This window comes from Pelodiscus sinensis, chromosome 22 (genome assembly GCF_052426305.1).
Source record: "Pelodiscus sinensis isolate ZL-2025 chromosome 22, ASM5242630v1, whole genome shotgun sequence".
In the NCBI taxonomy this organism is placed as follows: domain Eukaryota; kingdom Metazoa; phylum Chordata; order Testudines; family Trionychidae; genus Pelodiscus; species Pelodiscus sinensis.
In genome coordinates, this window is record NC_143073.1 from 18,386,182 (window position 1) to 18,412,404 (window position 26,223).

Genomic DNA, 26,223 nt, shown 5'->3' on the forward strand with positions numbered 1-26,223 from the left:
CCAGAATATAAGAACTAGGTTGCACCAAATGAAACTAATGGGCAGCACGTTTAAGACAAATAAAAGGAAGTTCTTCTTCACACAGCCAACTTGTGGAACTCCTTGTCTAAGGAGGTTGTGAAGGCTAGGACTATACCAGGATTTAAAAGAGAACTAGATAAATTCATGGAGGTTAAATCCATTAATGGCTATTAGCCAGGATGGGTAAGGAATGGTGTCCCTAGCCTCTATTTGTCAGAGGATGGAGATGGAAGGCAGGAAAGAGATAGCTTTATCACTACCTGTTTAGTTCACTCCCTCTGTGGCACCTGGCATTGGCCACTGTTAGCAGACAGGATACTGGGCTGAATGGACCTTTGGTCTGACCACATCTGGCCATTCTTATGTTAGCCCTGCTCCTGACTGCTTCCAGCACCTACCTCTCCAGTGCTTTGTTCCCCAGCTGGCTTGCTGCGGTGAGGTGGATTCCCATGCATAGTCATTGGCTGCCAGGTTTTAATGTCCTAGTGATTGAATTCTCCACTAATATGGAATCAGCCTCTGTCAGTCACTCTCCAATCACCCACTTAGTCCCAGACAACTAGGTGCCATTCAAACCTGTGTGTTACACTTGCTCTTAGAGCAGGCTAACATCAATAGGCGGAACCAAACCTGGGATCGTTGGAGCTTAGTGCATGACGCTCTAAGCCAGTTCTCAGCTAAGGCTGTACAGCAGATTTATTCTCTCTGTAAGTGGTTTAAGTGCCACTACATGGGACAGTGGACTACACCCAGTAGGAGCCTGGGTTACAAAAAGAGTGCCTTTCCACACCAGCGTTCCCTCTAAACTGCACAGCTTCACTGGTGATTAATCAGCCCCACCCAGTCAGAGGCTCAGGGCTTCCTGCAGGAAGCTGACTGACTGGGCAGGTCTGATTAATCACCCGTGAAGCTGTGCAGTTTAGTGGGACACTGTTCCACACCCTATGTAATAATGAAGCATACAAGGGAAAGTGAGGCAAATACAGAACTCATAACAGTTCAAAAGGATTCCCACCTTGTCATACTATTATCCCATCTTGCTTGGAGTGTGCCACTGTCATGCTGCCTGGTATGGGACGCAGCTATGAGCACCAGTCTCAAGTCAGACTGCCAGAAAGCAGGGCAGGTACCCCAAGTTGGAGGGATACATGAGATTTCACCACACCAGTGACCAATATGTGTTCACAGAAGACGCAGAGCAAAGCCGCGGAGGGGCTCGGGCAGCCCAGGGGCACCTGAGCTGCCCGAGCCCCTCCCCCCACCCCCCCGCGGCTTTGCAAAGCCGCAGGGAAGCCAGCAGCGGAGCAGTCCAGGCGCGCCTGGGCTGCCTCGCTGCCCGAGCCCCCCCGCGGCTTTGCAAAGCTGCGGGGAAGCCGGCAGCGGAGCAGTCCAGGCACGCCTGGGCTGCCTCCTGCCCGAGCCCCCCTGCAGCTTTGCAAAGCCGCGGGGGGCTCGGGCAGCGAGGCACCCCAGGCGCGCCTGGGCTGCTCCGCTGCCGGCTTCCCCGAGGCTTTGCAAAGCAGCGGGGGAAGCCGGCAGCGGGACAGCCCAGACGCCCTGCGGCTGTCCCGCTGCCGTCATCCTCAGAGGCTTTGCTCCCCGTCTCCCTGGTCTGCTGGTCTCCAGCAGACCAGGGAGACGGGGAGCAAAGCTGCGGAGGACCCAGGCGGCGGGACCGCGGTGCGTCTCAGTCCGCCGCCCGTGTCTTCCTGGTCTGCTGGGGTGCGGGGGGCGCAACTAGTACGCCCCCCCCCCCCCAGCAGACTAGGCTTTTCTCCAGATGCCTGTGGCAGAGCAGCTGGGGTGCTGCCGGTTGGTCCTGCAGCGCCGCTCTGGGCGCTACTGGTCCAACCCAGCAGCACCCCAGCTGCTCTGGTCCTGATTCAGCCGCTGCTGGTCAGTTTCAGCAGCGGCTGAATCAGGACGCCTGGGGCAGAGCAGATGGGGTGCTGCTGGGTTGGTCCAGTAGTGCCGAGGAGCGGCGCTACTGGAGCAACCCAGCAGCACCCCAGCTGCTCTGCCCCAGGCGTCCTGATTTAGCCGCTGCTGAAACTGACCAGCGCTGACTACAGGAAGCCCGAGGCAAAGTTGCTCTGCCCCGGGGTTCCTGGAATCAGCTGCTGATCAGTTTCAGCAGCAGCTGACTTGGGGACGCTTGGGGTTCTTAAGTTGATTCTGTATGTAAGTCAGAACTGGCGGTCAGTTTCAGCTGCGGCTGAATCTGGACGCCAGTTCCGACTTACATACAGATTCAACTTAAGAACAAACCTACAGTCCCTATCTTGTACGTAACCCGGGGACTGCCTGTATGTGAAAGTTTAAGAAAACTTCCAGTCACATGTTAAAGAAATGTTGAATTGAGAGGTACAAAATGGAAACAGAAAAACTAGAGCAATGGCTCTCAACCAGCGATACACAGGGCATACCTTGGGGGTAAGCAAAGATCTACCAGGGGATAGATCAGCCCATCTAGGAAACATCTACCACAGCAGAGCAAAATTCGAATTAAGCTATACAACTTAAGCTACACAATTGACATAGCTGAAGTTGAAATAGCTTAATTCAGCTTTTGGCACTGTCTACACAGCAGGAAGTCAAAGGAAGAGCACTCTTCCTTTGACTTCTTACTCCTTGCCAGCAGTCTACACTGGCCCCTTGAATTTCAAGAAAAGCACTCAGGATCTACTGTAAGAAATCAGCTGCTTTTCTGGAAATACTATGCTGCTCCCGTTAGGGCAAAAGTCCTTTTTCCAGAAAACTGATCCGGAAAAGGGCCAGTGTAGACAGCACAGTAGTGTTTTCCACAAAAGAGCCCCGATCACAAAAATGACGATCGGGGCTTTTTTGCGGAAAAGCGCATCTACATGGGCACGGACGCTTTTCTGGAAAGTGCTTTTCCGGAAAAGCATCCTGCCAATGTAGACGCGCTTTTTCCGGAAATACTTATAATGGAAAACTGTTCCGTTTTAAGCATTTCCGGAAAAGGGTGCCAGTGTAGACGTAGCCCTTGTGAAATGAGGGTAAAGGAATCCTCCAGCTCAATGTTATTTCAAAATAAAACCTTGTAATGTAGACACAAACTATGTTATTCCAAAATAATGCTGCTGTGTAGATGTACCCCCTAGATATTTGCCTCATTTTACAACAGGCTACACACAGAGCACTAGCTCAATCACTACAAAGATTTTATACAGACAAGGACTTGTTTACATTTCAGTGTATAGTGCATAGAGCAATATAAGCACAATATTTATATTTAGTCCCATTGATTTATTTTGTAGTTGTGACAGTTAAAGTAATTTTAATAGCTGATTTTTGGAAGAAAGTCATTTTTAAGTGAGATGAAACTTGCGTACACAGAACAAACTGGACTCCTGAAAGAGATATTGTAAGCTGGAGCGGTTGAGTACCAATGGAGTTGAATAATCCGACATAAATGTCTATTCAGATAATCCAAGCTCAGTGTTGAGAGCAAGAAAGTAAGAGAATTGAGGCAGAAAACAATGTGCCAAATTGGTGGTGTCAAAAATTATGCCTAATTGGCAGACAAAATAATGTGAAAATAGGTTACTCTGCCCATCCCCTCTCCCCTGGTGTCCTTAAAAAGGGGAAATCCAATGTGGAACAGATGCCTGGGATGGGAGATTCCCGAGGGAAGGGCCTTCAGGCCCCTACTTCTCATTAAAGATTGTCCCTCATTCATGAGCCTCGCCATGATCAGCACAACACCCAGACTTTGGTACATCCACATCACTGTACCAGCGAGGTTCCTCACCTGATACATCTAAGACCCTGCTTTGTCTCCCCTCCCTCATGTCCCTTTCCATCCCAAATTTTCTTCTTCCTGTCCTTGTCACCTGGTCCTCAGACCAGCTGCACTGACAGGATAGAACAAGACAGACCCTCTCAGGCTGGGCAGAGCTAGAAGATCTGGGACAGAGAGGGACTTGACCAGCCCAGCTGGATGGTATCCCTCACTAGGGAAATGAGACAGGGTGTGATGTAGTGCGGACTGTATTCACTGTTTGCCTTGTTATGTTGTATGGATTCCTACTATTCTGTGCCATTTTGTAGTAATGCTGTGGGTGGGTGTGCTTCATTTCCCTGGGCACTGCAGCACTATCTAGATGAGATGGGTTTGTGGTGGTTTTCACCAAGAAAGTTGGTGGCAATTGGATGCCTAACAGTGAATGCCAGTGAAGATTGGGTAGGTTCAGAAGTTAATGTAGGAAAAGAACAAGTTAAAAATTACTTAGAAAAGTTAAACTTAGACAATTAATAGTCTAGCAGCACCTTAAAGACTAACAAAATATCAGGGGCTCATTTAACTGCACATCCACTAATGTGATCTGTCTTTAAGTTGCTGCTAGACTATTTGTTGTTTAAGTTTTTCCAATTACAGACTAACTCGGGTACCCCTCTGAAGCTTTAGAAAACGCAGATGTCTTCAAGTCATCAGGGCCTGGTGAAATGCGTCCTAGAATACTAAAGGAGCTGATTGAAGAGTTCTGAACCAGAGAGTTGTGAAGGCCAGAACTTTTAACAGGGTTCAAAAAAGAGCTAGATAAACTCATGGAGGATAGGTCCATCAATGGCTATTAGAAAGAATAAGTAGGAATGGTGTCCCTAGCCTGTTTGTCAGAGGCTGGGAATAGGTGGGATCATTTTATGATTCTATTCATGCTCTCTGGGGACATCTGGCATTGGCCGCTGTCAGAAGACAGGTTACTGGGCTAGACGGACCTTTGGACTGACCCAGTATGGTCGTTCTTATGTGGGATTAACCACCACCTTTGAAGAGTCACATGGGATTAACCACCACCTTTGAAGAGTCATAGAAGACACAGAGGACAGAAGATTGGAAAAGGGTTCATCTATAAAAAGGGAAATACAGGCAATCCCTGGGTTACGTACAAGATAGGGACTGTAGGTTTGTTCTTAAGTTGAATCTGTATGTAAGTCGGAACTGGCGTCCAGATTCAGCTGCTGCTGAAACTGATCAGTTTCAACAGCGGCTGAATCTGGATGCCAGTTCTAATTTACATACAGATTCAACTTAAGAACCCCAGGCGTCCCCAAGTCAGCTGCTGCTGAAACTGATCAGCAGCTGATTCCAGGAAGCCGGGGGCAGAGCAACTCTGCCTTGGGCTTCCTGTAGTCAGCCGCTGGTCAGTTTCAGCAGCGGCTGACTTGGGGACGCCTGGGGCAGAGCAGCTGGGGTGCTGCTGGGTTGCTCCAGTAGCGCCACTCCTTGGCGCTACTGGAGCAACCCAGCAGCACCCCAGCTGCTCTGCCCCAGGCGTCCTGGGCAGAAAAGCCTGGTCTGCTGGGGGGGGGAAGAGGGCACTAGCTGCACCCCCCCTCCCGCCCAGCAGACCAGAGACACGCAGAGCAAAGCCGCGGAGGACGCCCGCAGTGGGACAGCCCAGACGCGCTGTGGCTGTCCCGCTGCGGGCGTCCTCTGCGGCTTTGCTCCCTGTCTCCCTGGTCTGACCAGCAGACCAGGGAGACGGGGAGCAGCTTCTCGCCCCGGAGGACGCGTGCGGCGGGACCACGGCTCATCTGGGCGTCCTGCCACTCCCGTCCTCCGGGGCGAGAAGAGCCCCGTTCGTAACTGCGGATCCGACATAAGTCAGATCCGCATAACTCGGGGACTGCCTGTAAGAACTTAGGAAACTACAAACTAATCAGCTTAACTTCTGTGCCAGGAAAGACAATGGAGCAAATTAAGGCCTTTTCCGAAAGATCCCTTATTTCAACAGGGATAAGGGGCAAAGTTCCGTGCTGAAAAAAGCGGCAGCCATTTATGCTAATGAAGCAGGGGAGATTTATATCCCTGCTTCATTAGCAATTGCGATAAGTCTAATTTACATCCCTTTGCCGAAAAAGGGATGTAGTCTCGCTGCAGCCCCTGAGTGTGACTTGGGCTACACTGGACCTCTCACCAGAACATATGCACAGTCTTCTTGCCCAGAAATGTCTGTAATCATAGAAGCCTGGAGTTGGAAGAGAAGTCAGGAGTCATCTAGCCCAAACTCCTGCCCAAGCAGGGCCAATCCAACTAAATCATCCCAGCCAGGGCTGTCAAGCCAGGACTGAAAACCTCTAGGGATGGAGATTCCACCACTTCCCTAGGTAACCCATCCCAGTGCTTCACCACTCTCCTAGGGAAATAGTTTTTCCTAATATCCAACATAGACCCCCCCCCCCCGCCCCCACTGAAACTTGAGACCATTGCTCCTTGTTCTGACATCTGTCACCAAGAACAGCCCTCTCCATTCTCTTTGGAAATCCCTTCAGGTAGTTGAAGGCTGCTATCAAATCCCACCACCATCACCACTCTGAATTAAAACAAGTCCAAATCCCTCAGCCTCCTCTCAGTCATGTGCTCCAACCCCCTAATACTTTGTTGCCTCCTGCTGGACTCTCAAATGTGTCCACATCCTTTCTGTAAGGAAGGGCCCAGAATTGGGCAACATTTCAGATGTGGCTTCACCAGCACCAAATAAAGAGGAATAATCACTTGCCTAGATCTGCTGGCTTTTTTCTTTAAAAAAAAAAACCCCTAAAGTTAGAGGGGAAAAGAAACAAGGGGATGATTAAATAAGTCTTGCTTAATACTCAGCATTTCATACTCAGCATTTCAAAGGCTTTAACTGTTTTCCTTTCTTTTTCTGTATCTTTAATAAAAGGTTAAAAATGTATTTAACAGTGTTTGCCATGGGACTAAGCATGCTGAGGTCTCTAGTTAAAACTTGAGTCTTGTTTAACTGTTTAGTATTGTACAGTGAAAGTGTCACATTAACTTCTTTGACTCTGGGCCCATTTATTCCATCCAAATTAACAGCACAGAAAGAGTGGATGGAGACAGGGACAAACACAAAAACAATATAGGAGAGAGGAGACTGGAGGAGCAGGAACATAGGACAGGGGGGAGAGAAATCAAGGAGAAAGGAAAGACAGGACAACACCAAAAGACAGAGTAACTTAAAATCATCACCATTGTATGGCCTGTCTGGGGCTAACAATGCAATGAAATACACTTGCAGGCCTGCTGATCTTAGGGCTTATACAGCACAGCTTGGTCCCTCAGCACATGAAGCAGGTAGTGCACCCTTTTCCTGCTCTCCAGTTGTGAGAGTATCCTTGTGCCCACTCCTCCCACATTGCCTCTCCCAGACAAGGGCAGGGGAATCCTTGCACTCCTAGATCCCAGAGGGAATGTGGTCATTTTGTTGAGGTGTAGGTGGTAAGGAAATAGCCACTTTGGTGAGGAAGTTGAAATGCTGGGGTCTTTCCTCCTCTTCCTTGTTCTCCTGTCATTGTATTTTAATGCAAGTTTTGCAAAATGTTATACACATTTTCTTTGAAGATGTCAGTTTATTGCAGTATCTTTTGTTAGGACACGAAGGCACTACTGTAATATAACAGTTTCCAAGTGTCATACCCCAGCTCCTCCTCACCAGCAACTATCACACTAGTCATCCTGCAGTTCTCCCCAACACCCACCCACCTCATGCTCCCAGCAGCAATCCCCAAGCCCAGTAGACACCCCTCAGCACCCAGACACACAACTCCACTCTCCCACCTGCCTTGACTGCAGACACTAAACTGTTCAAGCAGCACTCCAGGATCTCCCCTCAGCCCCCTTCCCTCTGCAAACCCTTCACAGCCATGAAGCCACCCCCAGACCCTCCACAGGCAAACAAACACCCCTCCCCTAGCAGGTCCAACCCCCACAGTTTCCAATATGCCAGCTCCCACTCCACAAACAGCCACCACCTGCTCCCACACAGCTCCACATACTTACCCCAGGCACAGCAGCTTAATTTTCTGCAGCTCCAATCCCAGGCTGGATTGACCAGTAACTGAATATGGCCATATGGGAAGTAATATACAAGTTAGATGATTCACTAATGTGCATAAATCATGTATGGAACATCACAAAACCTAGCATCTTGATACAAATCAGTAGTAGTAGTTGCAGTTTTTAGTTCTCTAAATTGTAAAACATGGTGAGAATGTGGAACAAGCACAGAAAAACCTCATGTGCAGGGGAAACACACACACACACACACACACACACAGAAAAGGATACGAAACCTGTAGTCAGAAGCTAGAATTCATTACCAGGCTGAGAGAGCTAGCTTTTAAACTACAGCTACTCATAAGAAATAAGAGACCAGATTTAGCTAGAGAAATAATTAGAACAAAGATCTTAAAAAAAAAATCCATTTTCAGATTTCAAAAGGACATTTTCTGATAACAAAAGGACAGCAATATCTTTATCAAGACAACTGCTACAGCATTTAAAGAACAGGGGGGCTAAATATCAAAGCATGCAAGAGATAACAAAGGGAAAAAACTAACAGTAGAAAATACTGTGAGAAAAAAATATGAATGAAAGAGGCCTGTGCCACAGACATGCAAGAAGAGAGGGCTGACAAGGAAAGCCATATAGAGGTTATCAGGAAAAGTCTGTCTTTCTTCTAAAACCCTCTAGAGTAAATTAAATATAATTAACTTACATCCTTACCTGAGTCTGTGCAAAAATAAAAGGCACCTGCCTAGAGACCATCTCTGCCGGGACTCGAACCCGGAACCTCTGGATTAGAAGTCCAGCGCGCTCGTCCATTGCGCCACAGAGACATCACTGCAAAAGCCCCATCAGTACCAGAACTGAAAAAGCACATACCTTCTGCATCACTGCAGGGTTAATCTCAGCATCCTGCTATTTCTGTGTAACTACAGGGGCAGAGGGAAAACCTGGAGTTCTGATCCATCTCACAGCAAAATAGGCTCTTCTCAGCATCCGCTTCAGCCAAGGGAGGTGGGACTGGGGGAAAGAGTAATTCTGGATATGATCTATCTCTCGATTCCCAGCACTATGAAAGATATGACAAAAACCTGGATCTAGGATTGTCCTCTGCATCCCTGACAAGGTCATCTCAGCAGTTCAAACACTAACAAAGCTGCAACTAAATCCTGGAATAGGATTAGCCACTGCATCCCTGACAGACTCAACTCAGCATCCCCAGAACAAGACCAGGGAGAAAGTAAAATGATTCAACTTTCTCTTTCACTTCCTGCTTCTCTCCACGTCCTAACTGGTAAAGGCTGGTTGGTTGTTATGAGGAAAATTGTGACTATTACAAGAAAGTGATGGTACTCAGGTTTTTAATAATTGTTAAGTATATTTCCCATTAGAAAAGTGTTACAGAATGTTCAATCATTTAAAAAGTATAAGATCATTCACACAAAAGAGGCAAACAAAGGTTATAAACCAGTGGCCTCCGTTAAGTATCTAGAAACATCTGTATTTAACACACTAGAGATATGCTAAGCTGGTATAGAAAAACATATTAATGCAATACATGGAAGTCTAAAATTCAGTTCATGACAGTTATACTGGCCCTATACAACTGAATCATTTAGCTATAGGTAAACTGGAAAATACAACTTAGATGGGGCTACTATAAGGTGGGTACATAACTGGCTGGATAACCATACTCAGAGTAGTTATTAATGGTTCTCAATCCTGATGGAAAGGTATAACAAGTGGGGTTCCGCAGAGGTCTGTTTTGGGACCGGCTCTGTTCAATATCTTCAACAATTTAGATACTGGCATAGAAAGTATGCTTATTGAGTTTGCAGATGATATCAAGCTGGGAGAGGTTACGACTGCTTTGGAGGATAGGGTAATAATTAAAAATGATCTGAACAAACTGGAGAAATGGTCTGAGGTAAACAGGATGAAGACAAATGCAAAGTGCTCCACTTAGGAAGGAACAATCAGTTTCACACATACAGAATGGGAAGCGACTGTCTAGGAAGGAGTACAGCAGAAAGGATCTAGGGGTTATATGAGTCAGTGTGATGCTGTTGCAAAAAAGCAAACATGATTCTGGGCTGCATTAACAGGTATGTTATGAGCAAGACAGGATAAGTCATTCTTCTGCTCTACTCTGCACTGGCTAGGCCTCAGTTGGAGTACTGTGTCCAGTTCTGGGCACTGCATTTCAAGAAATATGTGGAGAAATTGAAGAGGGTCCAGAGAAGAGCAACAAGAATGATTAAAGGTCTAGAGAACATGACCTATGAAGGAAGCCTGAAAGAACTGGGTTTGTTTAGTTTAGAAAAGAGAAGATTGAAGAGGGACAGGACAGCAGTTTTCAGGTATCTAAAAGGGTGTCATGAGGAGGAGGGAGAAAACTTGTTCGTCTTGGCCTCTGAGGATACAGCAAGAAGCAATGGGCTTAAACTGCAGCTAGGGAGGTTTAGGTTGGACATTAGGAAAAAGTTCCTAACTGTCAGGGTGGTCAAACACCAGAATAAATCGCCCAGGGAGGTTATAGAATCTCCATCTCTGGAGATATTTAACAGTAGATTAGATAAATGTTTATCAGGGATGGTCTAGTAAGTACTTGGTCCTGCCATGAGGGTAGGGGACTGGACTCAACCTCTCAAGGTCCCTTCCAGTCCTAGTATTCTATGATTCTATGGAAAAAAAATGGAAAAAATCCAGGTCACTGTCCCATTATCCACCCTGCTCAACTCAGATTCCAGTTTACATACATTTTGGGAACAGACTGTAGCTGGCTGGTTTTAAAGCCGGGGCCATGACTTTGTGAACATCAAAAGTCTTAAATATGACAAATATTACACCTAAGCAATAGGGAACTAACACAGAGTTAGACACTGTTGCAAGTCTTATCATTCCAGACAGGTGTTCAGATGCTATGTATGTATGCATCCCAGTAATACCGCAGTGTGTGTCCAGTCCATAGCAACTCCAGCACTAGCAAACTAACATTAGAGGTCTATAAAATTCACAGAACACAAAGGGAAGCAACTAATTAAACAAAATGGTTATCTTTCTCCTTTCCTGCATCTTTATGTTCATATTTTAGAGAATTTGTGCATTTGTCTGTGAATCCAGCCACCTGTTTGTTCAATAACTCTTCCTAAATGGTAAGAGCTAAGCCCACCAAATTTGGTATGCAGCTTCCTCTCATCCTAATGAGAAGCAAGAACAGGGTTTGGCTGTGCCAGGAAGATGGAATCCGCCTGGAATGAGATTGTTTCCCATAACATGAAAGGGAGGGAGTTGCTAGGAGGGACAGTTATACTGCAGAGTGACTATTGGGGCAGTGAGCATGGGGGACAGCTATGCTGCATACTGGCCACAGGGAGGCAGATGCACCTGGAAGAGAATGGACAACTAGGGGCAGGGTTCTCCATGTTGCCAGTCACCAGTCCAGGTAAGTGCCCCCTCCTTCCCCGCCCAAAACCGCTCACCCCAGCCCTCAGTCACAGCACTGGATGGGTGATCCCTGCCAGCCAGCAGCTCTGCTGCACCACAGCAACACTACTGTTGTTTGGGGCCAGGTCATGCAGCCCCATTCTTTCCCAAAGAACACTACCGGGGCAGGAAGCTCCCTTTCAAGGAGCACTGCTGGGGGTTATAACCAAGCAGTGCAGCCTTGACCCCTCCCAACCAATCCCCCACTGGAGGAGCCAGTGGCAGCCCCATTCCCCACACCCTAGAAGAGCCAGGGTTGAGCTGGTAGTTGCAGCACCATCCTCACAGCCTTAATCAGCCCAAGTGTGCCCCTCCCAGCCCCTTGCCTTCAGCCTCCCACTGCCTGCCCTGACTCATAGACTTTAAGGTCAGAAGGGACCATTATGATCATCTAGTCTGACCCCCTGCACAATCTAGGCATCAGAATCTCACCCACCCACTCCTGGAATAATCCTCTCACCTATATCTCAGATATTGAAGGTATCAAATGGTTTAAGGACCCCAAGATGCAGAGAATCCTCCAGCAAGTGATCCGTGCCCCATGCTACAGAAGGCAAAAAACCTCCAGGGCCTCTGCCAATCTACTCTGGAGGAAAATTCCTTCCCGACTGCTGCACCCAGCCCATCCCCTGAGTCCCCACACCCAACCCCCTGCCCTGACTCCTGTACTCCCCATGCCACCTGAAGGGCCCTGCCCTGAAGGACCCAAGCAACACCAGTTAAGTTTTCTAATAGATTCCTAGATTCCAGTGGTAGGAAAGACCACAGTGATCATGTAGTCTGAGCCCCACCATAGAACAGGCCACAGAACTTGCCCAAAGAACAGGTCTTTTATTTAAAAAAAAAAAAAAAAAAAAAAAAAGATCACCCAATCTTAATTTAAAAGTGGCCAGAGATGTGAGAAGCCATCATAACCCTTGGCAAATTGTTCCCAGAGGTAATTTTTTGACAGAGGGCAATTTACACCTTATTTCCAGTCTGAACAATTTCAATGTAAAGATATGTCCCTAATGCTGTTTTTAATTTAAAAGAGTTTGCATGGGGTTTTACAGCCATATAAGCAGACAGGCTGGTGCCCTGAAGGGTTTGTCCTCAAAACATGCAGCATAGCATAAATAGTGAGTAAATGACTAATACTGTACTCAATATAATTTGCATTAAGTACATTAAGCCTGGCTCCTACTACATTTAAACGGCAGAGATGCAGCAGGGGTAAGTCAGGACCCAGCACAAACCAGGACTGGCCACACCAAGGTCAGGACCATTATGGCTCATTTAAAAGGTAGAGGTGCAAGCCAGGACTACTTTCTCTTCAGTAGAGGCAGGAGCCACAGCCTACTGAGCCATACTCATCACAGGACAGTTCATCAGTTTGGAGTAAAAATCCCCTCTGAACACCTGACCTCTCTTCTCCAGGCAGATTTTGAGGTAGCATGGGAAGTTCAGGGGAAACCTGGACCCACTTACTACTCCAGGTTCTGGCCCAGGGACCCTAAGGCAACAGCAGCAACAGGCAAGGTTACTGCCACTCCCAATGTCACAGCTGTTCTGTAGGCCACTTCCCCCAGACAATCCCTCCCAGCTCATTTCCTTTAGTACCTGTTCATCAGTCTTCCACTCACATCCATGCAGCTCCTACACATGGACACTTTCTCAGTGTACTATTTTTTCCCTCTTCACCCCCACTTTGTTGGCTGGGGGATACCTTTTATAGCAGCACCACAGGCCTAAATTAGCTGCAGGTGTCTAATTAGCCTTTGGCTTCTAGCAAGTTTTAATTGACCACAGGTGCCTGCCAGATTATGCTGGATTTAGGGTTGGCCTTTTTTTTTTTTTTTTTTTTTTTTTTTTTTAAACTCAGGGAAGAGAAAGCTGTTCACAGAGGCTGTGTCCAGACTCAGGGGTTTTTTCGAAAAAAGTAGCCTTTTTTCGAAAAAAACTTCACCTGTGTCTAGACTGCAGCTGCATTCTTTCGAAATTAAATCGAAAGAATGCGGCTTTTCTTTTGACGGCGGTAAACCTAATTCCACGAGGAAGAACGCCTTTTTTCGAAAGTGCTCTTTCGAAAAAAGGCGTTCTTGAAAGCAAACAGGCTTTTTAGAAAGAGAGCATCCAGACTCGCTGCTTTCTTTCGAAAAAGCGGCTTGCTTTTTCGAAAGTTCCGTGTGCAGTCTAGACGCTCTCTTTCGAAAGAGGCTTGCAGTCTAGACATAGCCCCAGTCTCCAGCATGTCTTCCCTCCACTAGTGAGCAGCAGATGGCTAGTCTGGGTCTTTTACACAACCTACTTTCCCCCTGTACCTCTCCTCTCTTTCTTTGTGAATGCAGGGGGCTACTTCTGTTGTAGTAGGCAGGCCCTGGCTACACCCTTATTCTGGGCCAGTCTCCCTCTTCTACTTGCTTTATTTGCAGGTGGCTTCCTCCCCCCACTTTACCTCAGCTAATTGTTGAGGGGGGTGAGAGTAAGGGTGGTTGGGGGCTTCTGCTGCCCTGCCCCAGGGAGGGGAGAACCCCCCCTTTCATCTCCTTGTTGAGGTAAAATGGAAGGTTCGAGAATGTGGCCAGCCCCAGGGAGGTGCAGAAACAGGCAACCTTGTACTGAATATCTTTTAACTTTTATGTAAAATGCTTTTAACTATAACTTCTTATTTATTAGCTTTTTACAGGCATGGGCGCCAGATAACTATTAACAGTAACAAACAAACTGCAATGCAATAGAGGAAGATACCCTGAGGTTTTTCCAAGTCCCATTAATTATCAATAACACCCCAGGGATTTTTATCAGTTATATTTACATTAATTTTACTCATAAGGTCTGACATCTATCTAAACTCCTAACGATACTATTTAACAAACTTCTAACTAACTTACTATTAATGCTATTATTTATCAAACCTTTAACTAACTTTACACAGCAATACTCACACTTATCAGACATACAAGAGACAACAGCATATTTGTTATTCGTTACGCTCTGCGGAAGATTCGGTGAGCGGGAGGGGGCCTTCGGGTGATCAGCCCTCAGAACCTGGCTGGTATTCTGCCTTCCAAATTTTCGGGAACCCTCAACTGCTGCTTTATAGAGAGAGCAAGAGCTTTCCCGCGCTTAGTTGTGATAGGCTTAACAGATTCTGTCTGCCTAGTGACAGGCTGAGGGGGAAGGGGAAGGGGTGAGATGGCCCTTGACTGGCGCGAACTTTGCATGACCCTTCCCTACCTGGTGTTTTACTCCTGGTTTTTACTGATCTTAAGTCACGTAGTGCAGGATTTTTGGTTTGAGGGGAAGGTAATCTTGGGCTAGGAAGCCTATGTGCACGAGGCCTGGCCAGAAAAGAGCCTGCTTTTACACTCCTTGGGGGTCTTCCTGGCCCCTTTTTCTTCCCTACTGCAGGCCTGGACTCCACCTTTCTTGCTGCCCTTGCTGCTGCTCCCTCCTGAGGTAGAGGACATAAGGGGGCTGCTTTGGGGCTGCTCCTGGGGTCCTCTCTCCCCACAGCTTGCTCTTTGTTGGGGGTGCATTTTAAGGGGCCCACTTTCCATCTGGGTTCCTAGATGGTGCAGCTTTTATGGGTCACTGGGTGCAGTTCACCTCCTCCTTGGCTCCCCTGCCTCTGCATTTCTGCTGCTCCCTCCCCAGCCTCAGTTGCTGCAGGGGCCCTTTACATCTTGGCCCCACTGCTTGCCTCCTAGCTCCTCTTTTGCTCTGCTGGGTCTTGCACCTGTCCTTCCTTTCCACTACTCCCCTCATCTCGTGTGCCCATGCCCCCCTCTGTTCTTTTGTTTGGCACCTGAGCCCCCCCTTCTTTTTCAGTTACCCTCCCCAAACACACCGTTTCACTTCCCCCATGGTCTTTAAATAATTTATCCCCTCATCTCCCCAGTGCAGCCGGAGGAGCCGATCATACCATCCCATGCTGTGAGTTCTTATTTCATTGCCCCCCTTCCTCCTATCTGTATTGTATCCCACCCCACTTCCCGCCTAGCATGGGGGAGTGGTGAACCATCTTACTCCTCTCCCTTCTCCCCATTTCCCTCCCCTGGCTCTATTGTCCTCTCCAATTGATTGTTATGGACCGTCATGGTTTGGGCCAGAGCTCAAGACCCTTCGCGAGTTCTGGGGAGAGGAGGAGGCCTTACAAGCCATAAAAAGCCGGCGGCGAAATGCGGACATTTATGGCCGCATGGCAGAGGCCCTGGCCCAGAAAGGACACTACCCCCGCACCCAGGACCAGGTGCTCTCCAAAGTTAAGGAGCAGCGCCAAGGGTATGTGAAGGCCAGGGAGGATAGCTCCCATTCTGGGGCAGCCCCCCACTCCTGCCCCTATTATACTGAGCTGGACCAGATCCTGGGTGGTGGTGAAGCACGCACACCACGGCGTCTCGTGTAGTCAGGCTTGGCGGACCCTGTGGTGGATGCGCCAGAGCAGGACCCAGAGCAGTCTGCAGATGGGGACATGGTGCCAGAGGAGGACAGTGAGGAGACGGCGACCCTCACCCTGGAGCCAGTCACACAGACCCCAGAGGCCTCCCAGGTGTCATCTGACGCTGGAGATGAAGCAGCAGGTGAGTGCAGTGAGGTTGTGTAACACCTGGGGGAGGAGGGAGGAGGTGGGTGCAAGTGGGTGATGCACAAGGGAAACCTGTAATGCTCAGGCTGATGCCCATGTCACACATGGTGTTACTTTCAGAATGTCTGATTCCCCTGTCTCAAGGAGAGGACATGCCCTTTTGGACAGCTGTTGCACACATGACTGATTGTGATAGAAATGTAGCCATGTTACTCTGATCTGAGGAAGTGGGTCTGGGCCACGAAAGCTCATCCCCTAATAAACCATCCTGTTAGTATTTTAAGTGCTACATAGTCCAGTTTTTTATGACTGATTGTGTCTTCCTCTTTTCCTCCACAGCCGGACCAGCTGTGCAAGAGGGCCGCAGCACCCTAGCCCCACCTCCATCTCGGGGACATGGGAGCCACAGACACAGGCGTGTGTATGCGGACATCCTGAGGCAGCATGTGGAGGCCGTGCAGGAGCTCAAAACAATCCTGCGAGAGAGGGTGGAGGCAGAGGATCGGTAGCATGACCGGCTGATGGAGGAGCTTCAGCTGCACATCCCTGAGTGCCACTCCTGCTCCTGCTCCTGCTCCTCCAACACCCCATGACCCCGCCCCACCAAACCCCCCTTCCACAGCAGCATCCCTTTCCCCCCTTGGACCTCCCTCTCCCCCAGTCCTCCCAGTTCCCCAGCCCCTCTCTCCCCCTGGCTCTCTTCTCCCCCAGGCCTCCCAGTCCCAAGAGCACCTACCCGCTCTTATCCAGCCAACTGACAGGTGTACCACCCGATCCCGTGGACCCCAAACACGAGGCCCAAGCAGGAGACTGAGATCAGGCAAGCACCGTGCAACCTGATCCCCTTCCCCCCTCCAGGTTTCAAGTCCCCTTCCCCACTCCAGGTTTCAAGTACCCCCATTTACCCAGTTAAATGACAAGGAATGTGTTAAACAAAATGTTTATTGTACATAGTTTGGCATGAAAGTATATTTTCTACATAAAAAATGAACAAAAGCTTTTTTATGTTTGCAACAGATATACTATTTTCCAGTGAGTGATATTTAAAAAAATAAAACCGAACTTATTATTTTGAGACAAACCCTGGTGTTTATTATTTCTCCAAACAGAGTCAGGAGATGGGTTGTGGAGGGAAGCTTCTATTGGGCCAGGGCCCAGTCCCCAGGCAGAAGCCCCTCAGTAGTGTCAGTGGCCTCTAATTGAGAATTGCTCCCGTAGGGCCTCCCGTATGCAAACAGCAGACCGGTGAGCCTGGCGGATAGCAGCTGGGCAAAGTGCCTCTCCTGACCATCAGTACCTGTACCCCACCCTGGTAGGAAGGCCTCCCCTTTCCTCTCCACCAGGTTATGGAGAACGCAACACGCGGCCACCACCTCAGGGATGTTGCTCTCCCCCATGTCTAGGCGTGTGAGCAAGCACCGGAATCTGCCTTTTAAACATCTGAACGCACATTCCACCTGGTTGTGAGCCCGGTTAAGGTGAGCATTAAACTGCTCCTTGCTCGCATCCAGGAGGCCAGTGTAGGGCTTCATCAGCCACAGCATCGGGGGTAGGCAGCATCAGCCACTATGCACACCGGCATGTGCACATCCCCAACCGCAAAGTTGTGATGCGGGAAAAATGTTCCTGCCTGAAGCCTCCCGTAGAGGTACGAGTTCCTGAAGATGCGGGCATCATGTGCCTGCCCTGACCAGCCAACACAAATGTCAGAAAACTGGCCACGATGGTCGACCAGGGCCTGGAGGATCATAGAAAAGTAGCCCTTTCTGTTAATGAATTGGGCTGCTCGATGGGGCGGTGCATGGATTGGAATGTATGTCCCATCGAGTGCTCCTCCACAATTCGGGAAGCCAAGGGCAGCAAAGCCGGCCATGACGCTGTCCAGATCTGGTAGACAGACGAGCCTGTTCAGCAGCTCTGAATTGATGGCCCTCACCACCTGCAGAATGAGACAGACAACAAAATGTTAGAAGGGGTGCCTTATCTCTGAGGAGGAGAACCCACCACCCACCTTCCCTCTCAAACACCCCGGGAATCCCCTCCTCAGAACTCTCTCCCCAACAATTCAGGGTGAGTGGAGGAGCTCCCTCCCACTCACACTCCACTTTGCCCTTCTTGACAGTCTCCCTTCCTCCCACCCCAAACTGTGACTGTCCCCAGACAATGACTTACCTCCATCAGGATGTATCCAACAGTAGACCTGCCCACTCCAAATTGGTGTCCCACGGAGCGGTAGCTGTCGGGGGTTGCCAGCTTCCAGAGGGCAATGGCGACCCTCTTTTCCACGGGGATAGCGGGCTGCAGGTGGGTGTCTTGCCGTTGCAGAGCAGGGGCGAGCCAGGTACACAGCTCCTGGAAAGTGGTCTTTCACATCCGGAAGTTGCGTAGCCACTCTTGGTCATCCCAGAGCTCCATAACCAGCCGGTCCCACCAGTCAGAGCTGGTGTCAAGCCTCCAAACACGCCTGTCCACAAAGAAGTTTGGAGGCAAGGGCAGTGGGGCTGCATGACGGACAATCTCTTCGTACCTCTGATCTGGGTCCAGATGGGGAAGTAGCCTCATGACTGTGTCATGCAGATGCAGCAACACTTGCAGTATGATGGCATGGGGCTCTGGCTCCATGCCAAAAAACGGGTCTAAAACAAAAAAAACCTCCAAACAAAAAGCCTGCTGGGGTGTCCCAGGAAGCTGAGCACTCCAAACCAGCACTGCAATGCCTTGCTTACCTCCTAGAGGGACAGCAAAGGCAGCTGCAGGAACAGAGCAACGGGTGTTCAGGGGCGTCCCTTTAACCACGCGTCTCTGCAAAGGGCAGGCAGCAGCACCCGGAAGGAAATGCTGCCCCCATGCCCTGGCAGAAGCGGTTCCGGGTGGCTTTTAATTTCGAAAGAGCGTCCAGCAGTCAGGATGCTCTTTTTCGAAAAAGTGGATCGATTTTCCGATCCGCGTATTGTAGTCTAGACGCTCTCTTTCGAAAGAGGCTTGCAGTCTAGACATAGCCTAGCTTATTTCAAAATTTGGTGCTGTCTACACAGTACTTATTTCAAAATAATGATAGAGATGCAGCTGTGTTAGTCTGGTCTAGCTGAAACGAAAGACAGAACTACAAGATAGTTTATTAGATGATGAGCTTTTGTGGGCCAGACCCACTTCCTCAGATCAATTTGTGGAAGAAAATTGGCACAACCATATATACCAAAGTGATACAATCAAAAAAATGAGCACATATGAAACTGACAAATCAAATTTTAGAACAGAGTGGGGGTGAGGGGGGAAGGTTAGTGTCTGTGAGGTAATGACATTAGGGGTGATAATAGGGGACGTTTCTGTGAGGTAATGACATTAGGGGTGATAATAGGGGACGTTTCTGTGAGGTAATGACGTTAGGGGTGATAACTGGGGAAGCTATCTTTGTAATGGGTGAGATAATTAGAATCTTTGTTGAGACCCATACATAAAGTGTCAAATTTAAGCATGAATGACAATTCTGAAGCTTCTCTTTGAAGTCTGGAGTTAAACTCTCTTTGAAGCAATATGCATGTTTTAAGGTCATTGAGGGAATGGTCAGTCTGGCTGAAATGGCAAGCAACAGCTTTCTCCCTCTGAGAGTCTTATGTTTGTTTTGTGTGCATTGATTCTTTGGCGAAGTGTCTGAGAAGTTTGTCCAATGTACATAGCAGACTTTAGGCACATGATGGAATAAATTATATTTCTGGATGAACAGGAATATGTGTTCTTGATCTTGTAACTGGCATGGTTAGGTCCAATAACAGTGTCAGCAGAGTAAATATGTGGACAAAGCTTTGCGCCAGGGTTTGTTGCAAGGGAAGGTTCCAGGGTTGGTATTAGTGTGGTATGTCCCATAGTTTGAGGTAAGGATCATCCTGAGGTTAGGTGGTTGTCTATAGGGGTATGTCTACACTACCACCCTTGTTCGAACTAGGGTGGTAATGTAGGCAACCAGAGTTGCAAATGAAGCCCGGGATTTGAATTTCCCGGGCTTCATTTGCATCTCGCCGGGTGCCGCCATTTTTAAATGTCCGCTAGTGCGGACTCCGTGCCGCGCGGCTACACGCGGCACGGACTAGGTAGTTCGGAATAGGAAGCCTAGTCCAAACTACCTAGTCCGTGCCGCGTGTAGCCGCGCGGCATGGAGTCCGCACTAGCGGACATTTAAAAATGGCGGCGCCCGGCGAGATGCAAATGAAGCCAGGGAAATTCAAATCCCGGGCTTCATTTGCAACTCCGGTTGCCTACATTACCACCCTAGCTCGAACTAGGGTGGTTGTGTAGACATACCCTAGGACACTATGGGTCTGTCTCTCAGAGCCTCTCGGAGGGTAGTATCCTGTTCCAGTATAGGTTGTAGTTTATCTATAAACGCATTATCAATAAACTCCAGCCATCCTAAGTAAAGCAATAATTTGTTTTTTTTGTTCAAAAAACCATTATTCCATTCTTACCTATAGCTACATGATATCAAACTTATTGATACTTTAGCAAAATGACCAGAAATGTTAGTGAAAACCTGTTCCTAGCAACCTCTCCCACAACAGTGACACGTGCTTAGCCCTGTGGTAATAAAAGGGGCCTGACCGACTTGGCAAAAGTGAGGATTTTTATAATATTTTTATGAATCCCATGTGTACCTTAGGGTATGTCTACACTACAAAGTTAGTTCGAACTAACGTCTGTTAGTTCGAACTAACTTTCCTAGGCGCTACACTAGCGCTCCGTTAGTTCGAACTTAATTCGAACTAGTGGAGCGCTTAGTTCGAACTAGGTAATCCTCATTTTACGAGGATTAAGCCTAGTTCGAGCTAGCTAGTTCGAATTAAGGGCTGTGTAGACCCTTAATTCGAACTAGTGGGAGGCTAAGGCTTCCCAGGTTTCCCTGGTGGCCACTCTGGCCAACACCAGGGAAACTCTATTGCCCCCCTCCTGGCCCCGGAGCCCTTAAAGGGCCACGGGCTGGCTACACACTTTGTGCCAGTTGCAAGGCTGCAAGCACCCGTGCCTGCACAGCCTGCACCTGCCACACAATGAGCCAGCCATCCGAGGGCTCCCAGCCCTCCACTGCTCCCCAGGACCAGCCTGGCGGCTCCCAGGAGCCTGCCCGGGGGCACAAAAGGCGGGCGCCCGCCTGGTCAAGTGCGGAGATCGTGGACCTCATCGAGGTTTGGGGGGAAGCCTCCAATGTCCACGATCTCCGCACTAGCCATTGGAACGCGGCCGTCTATGGCCGCATGGCTGCCAGCCTGGCCACCAGGGGCCACCAGCGCAGCCAGGAGCAGGTGCGCTGGAAAATTAAGGACTTGCGGCAGTCCTACTCCCGGGCCTGCCTGCCAGGGGCCGACCCGGAGGCCTGCCTCCACTTCCATGCCCTGGACCGCCTCCTGGGGGCTCATGCCGTCCCTGCCCCCCGGGACGTGATTGACCCCGGGGCAGAGGGACCGCTCCTGAACACAGAGGAGGAGGAAGAGGGCTCTGAGATCCAGGAGCCTGCCGCCAGCCTGCCCAGGACCCGGGACCCCCGAGGCACGCCACAGAGCCACTCGCCTGCGTCGTCTGAGGCCGGGGAGGCGTCCACCTGTGAGTACCCTCGTGTTCCCCTTATGTGTACGGGGGGCTGGGGCGAGAGGGAGCCCCGGGACCGTGTGCCTGGGCCTTGCCCACCACGGAGCAGCAGCTGGGGATCCTGCAGGGGCCCTGGCCTTGCAGAGGGGAGCTGGGTTTCACACACCTGGGCCCCTGGGGTAATTGACCGCTGGTCTTCTTGCACCACAGCCGCAGCACCTGGGACTGCAGGGCACACCACCCCGCCTGCAGCAGCCGCCCGCGCCCAGGCAAGCAGGACAGCCAGGAACCAGGAGGACTACCAGAGGCGGCACCTCCGGTTCCTGGATCGACAGCTCCGTCTCCAGGACCACTGGGTCCAGGAGGACCTCAGGCTGCGCCGGAGGAGTCTGGAGGCCCTGGAGGAGCAGGGCCGTGCCCTGCGAGGCCACCTCCAGAGCCTGCTGGACCGCTTCCCATTTCCTCCTCCCCCTGCTCCCCCTCTTGCTCCCTCTCTTGCTCCCCCTCTTGCTCTCCCTGCTCCCCCCGCTCCCGCTCCTGCTTCCGCTCCTGCTTCCTCCACACCCCCTGTCCCTCCTGCCCCCCCCTCCACAACCATTTCCCACCGACGCCCCCGGACCCGCAATGTGGCGAGACGGGAGAGGCAGCCGGACTCCCACCCCTGAGCTTTCCTTTCCCTTCCTCCCTTCCCTCCCCTTCCCTTCCAGCTCCCTCATCCCAGGTTTCCCCCTCCCCTCTCCCACCCTCATTCCTCCCTTCCCGCACCCAGTTATGTTCAATAAACAGACGTTTTTGTTTCAAAAACAGGTGTCTTTATTGTACAGTAGGTAGGGAGGGGAAAGGGGAAGGGGGTAGGGTGGAAGAAGGCCCCAGTGGGGCATGCAGGGAGAGGTCAGTCCTCCTCCTCCTCCACCAGGAAGCTCTCCCGCAGGACTTCCTGGATCCGGACGGCCCCCCGCTGGGCTTCCCGGATGGCGGTGGTGGGGGGCTGACCGTAGTGTCCAGCCATGCGGTCAGCCTCAGCCATCCAGGCTGGCAGGAAAGCCTCCCCCTTCCGCTCACACAAATTGTGGAGCACACAACATGCCGCCACCACGGGAGGGATGTTGTGCTCGGCCAGGTCCAGACGGATGAGGAGGCATCTAAAGCGGGCTTTCAGTCGCCCGAAGGCCCCCTCCACCACGATGCGGGCCCTGGTCAGCCTGGCATTGAAGGCCTGGCGGGAGGGATTGAGGTGCCCCGTGTAGGGCTTCATGAGCCAGGGCTGCAGTGGGTAGGCGGCATCCCCCACCAGGCACACGGGCATGTCCACGTCCCCGACCCTGATGTGGCGGTCGGGGAAGAAGGTCCCGTCCTGCAGCCGCTGGCACAGGGAGGAGTTGTGGTTCATCTGGGCGTCGTGTGCTTTGCCGGACCAGCCCACATTAATGTCCGTGAACTGTCCCCGGTGGTCACACACGGCCTGCAGGATCACGGAGAAGTACCCCTTTCTGTTGACGTACCGGGACGCCTGGTGTTCCGGGGCACGGATGGGGATGTGCGTCCCGTCGATGGCCCCCCCGCAGTTGGGGAAGCCGAGGGCGCCGAATCCCCGGATGACGGCGTCCGGGTCGGCAAGGCGGACCACCCTGCGGAGCATCACCCGGTTGATGGCCTTGACCACCTGCGGAGAGAGACACAGCAAAGCGCCAATCAGTGGGGCGCCCGGGTGGCTGGGAGCGTGCGAGCCCTGGCAGTGCCCCGTGCCCCACTCCCAGAAGCAACCCCCCCGGCGGAGTGTAGTACGGCCGGGACAGACCGACCTCTCCGGTGCGGGGCGCTTTCGCCTCCTCCCGCCCCCTCTTTGTCCCTTGGGCGGCCCATCCCCTCCTCGCGGCTCCCCTCCCCTCCGGCTCGGTGGCCGACGAGTGCCGTACCTGCATGAGCACCGCTCCGACGGTGGATCTCCCCACGCCGAACTGGTTCCCGACAGATCGGTAGCTGTCTGGCGTGGAGAGCTTCCAGAGGGCGATGGCCACCCGCTTCTGGAGGGGGATGGCAGGTCTCATGCGAGTGTCCCTTCTGCGCAGGGCAGGGGCGAGCCACTCGCAGAGCTCCAGGAAGGTGTCCCTCCTCATCCTGAAGTTCTGGGTCCACTGTCGGTCCTCCCAGCGCTCCAAGATGATGCGGTCCCACCAGTCGGTGCTGGTGTCCAGACGCCAGATGCGGCGGGGCACGCCGGTGCCGGGACGCCGCCGCGGCTTCTCCACGGCCCCCAGGGCGGCCAGGCGGAGAGGCAGGGGGCTGACGTTCACCAGGTGGTGCCAGGCAGCCTCGAGCCATTGCTGGCAGGCTTGCAGTAGCAAGTCCAGAATGTGCACCAGAAGGTGCAGGGCGAGCCGTGGCTCCATGTTGCCACCTGCGGCAGCCCCCCCGAAGGGAAGCACCGACACAGACGGGCACAGAGACCAACGCTTTGCTGTCCCTCGGCGAGGTTGGCAAGCAAGCAGGAAAAGCTGAGAACTGGCTGTCCGGGGGGGGGGGTGGGTCCCTTTAAGCTCGAGCCTCAGATAGCCTCAGACAGCAGCCACACAAAGCAACTACTGACCTGATGCCCTGCCAGAACCGGTTTCAGCTGCCCTTAAATGCCCCCCTGCGTCCAATCAGTGTGGACGCGCTAGTTCGAATTAGCAAAACGCTAATTCGAACTAGTTTTTAGTTCTAGACGCGCTAGTTCGAATTAGCTTAGTTCAAATTAACTAATTCGAACTAAGTTAGTTCGAATTAGCGCTGTAGTGTAGACGTACCCTTAGTTTCCCCTATATGCTGTACTTACACCCAGTTGAGGGGGAAAAGAATTTGGGGCTTTGTCTACACTACACAGCTACAAGTCAAGCAGTGTAAATGCTGTTTGTCGGCACCTCTGTCAACAAAATACTTCCATCCCCTACAAGAGGGGTTCATGTTGTGGACAGGAGAGGGCTCATGCCTACATTTACACTGCCACTTTCCATGATACAACCTTTTGTCTTTCAGGGTAGAAGCACATATGAACAACAAAAGTTGTCATTCAACTGGCAGTTTGCTAATCTAAGTTTGCTCTCATAGCAGAAACATAGGCTTTGTCTATACAGGCAGTCCCCGACTTACGCGGATCCGACTTATGTCGGATCCGCACTTACGAACGGGGCTTTCTCGCCCCGGAGCTCTCAGGCAGCATCCGCCACCCATGTTCTCTGGGGCGAGAAAAGCTGCTCGCGGTGCCCCTGGTCTGCTGGGGACCGTCTCCAGCAGACATGGGGCACCGGGAGCAAAGCCGCAGCCGCGGCGGGTTTGCTCGCGGTGTCCCTGGTCTGCTGGAGACGGTCCCCAGCAGACCAGGGGCACCACGAGCAAAGCCGCAGCGGCGGCGGGTCCCGCGCCAGAGCAAAGCCTCAGAGGCGCGGCACCCTGCCACTGCGGCTTTGCTCCCCGTGTCCCTGGTCTGCTGGGGCGGGGGGCGCAGCTAGTGTGCCCCCCCCCAGCAGACCAGGCGACCAGGCTTTTGTAGTGGACTCTGGGACAGAGCAGCTGGGGCGCTGCCGGTTGCTCTGCCCCAGGCTTCCTGGAATCAGCCGCTGATCAGTTTCAGCAGCAGCTGACTTGGGGACTTGGGGTTCTTAAGTTGAATCTGTATGTAAGTCAGAACTGGCGGTCAGTTTCAGCAGCTGCTGAATCTGGACGCCAGTTCCGACTTACATACAGATTCAACTTAAGAACAAACCTACAGTCCCTATCTTGTACGTAACCCGGGGACTGCCTGTATTGGCAGGTGTATCATCAGTTACAGAGCTGGTCACAGAGCACAGCAGTGATTAGTGTTCGCGCTAAGATTTTCCATCCATAATCGGAGTGAGTTTAGTCTTGTGCACCAGTATCGAGGTCATGTGTGCTTGTTTGGATGTGTACCACTGTGGCACCCAAGTTATAAACCCTCCCTTTCCTCCTCTGCTGCCATGTCTCCCACCTTCCCCTTGCTCCATCTGCTCCCCTGGTGCTTGCTGCTTCCCGCCATCCCTCATCCTCCTTTGCTGTCCTGACTCCTGCCCTTCTCACTCCCCTCAGCCCTCCTGGGACCTGCTCCCTTCCCCATCCTCTCTGACCACTGGACCTGCCCCCCTTCCCTTTCACTCTGTGACCACCCCTTCTCTAGTCCCCCTCCCCATCCCCTTTCCTAACATCTCCCTTTCTCCCTGCTGACTTGCCTCTCTTCTTTGCCCTCTGGTGCCCATCCCTCCCTTCCACTCCTCTCCTCGTGTCTGCCCTTCTGCTTCACCCCCTCAATATCCCTGAAACTTGCATCTTACCCCTGCATCCTCCTGGTGCCTCCCTCTTCCCTCATTGGCCCTGCCCTCCCAACACTGCCCCTTTTGCTCTTTTCCTCCCTGGTGCCCATCCCTCACCACCCTCTGCCCCAGTTCTCCTCATACCCCTCTGTGCCCTCACACATGACTTGCTCCAAACCCCACCTTTCTCATGCCTGTCCCTCCTTTCAATGCCTCTTCTCCCAGCACCCACTGCTCCCCTCTCCTCTTCCTTCCTTTTGCCCCCATTCTCCCTCCCCTTTCCTGTCCCAGCATCATCATGTCCCCTCCCCTCTCCTTCTCCACTGACACCTTCCCATTCCCCCCATCCCCACTCCTCCTGCCCTTTCCCCTCATTGTCTCTTCTTGGCCCCCTGGTATTTGTCTCTCCTCCATCCTGCCCCTTGGTGCCTTCTCTTTTCTTCTCCTGCCTT

General features: G+C 51.2%; 1 protein-coding gene and 1 non-coding gene across 3 annotated transcripts in view; one reads left to right on the plus strand and one right to left on the minus strand.

The window, feature by feature from the left end:
* Positions 1-19,807, plus strand: part of LOC149521841 (uncharacterized) — a 33,694-nt gene extending 13,887 nt beyond the window's left edge. The window contains exons 3-5 of one of the 2 annotated variants that reach the window (XM_089772286.1): positions 15,204-15,238; positions 15,711-15,885; positions 16,230-19,805. In XM_089772286.1, the coding sequence (XP_089628412.1) occupies positions 15,204-15,238; positions 15,711-15,885; positions 16,230-16,399 (380 nt within the window). In that variant the 3' untranslated portion in view covers positions 16,400-19,805. Of the gene's footprint in view, positions 1-15,203; positions 15,239-15,710 lie in introns of both variants that reach the window. The other variant, XM_089772287.1, reaches the window with a different exon arrangement.
* TRNAR-UCU (transfer RNA arginine (anticodon UCU)) lies at positions 8,597-8,670 on the minus strand. Its single transcript has one exon. It is a non-coding gene; the product is annotated as a tRNA-Arg (tRNA).
* Positions 19,808-26,223: the final 6,416 nt, after the last annotated feature.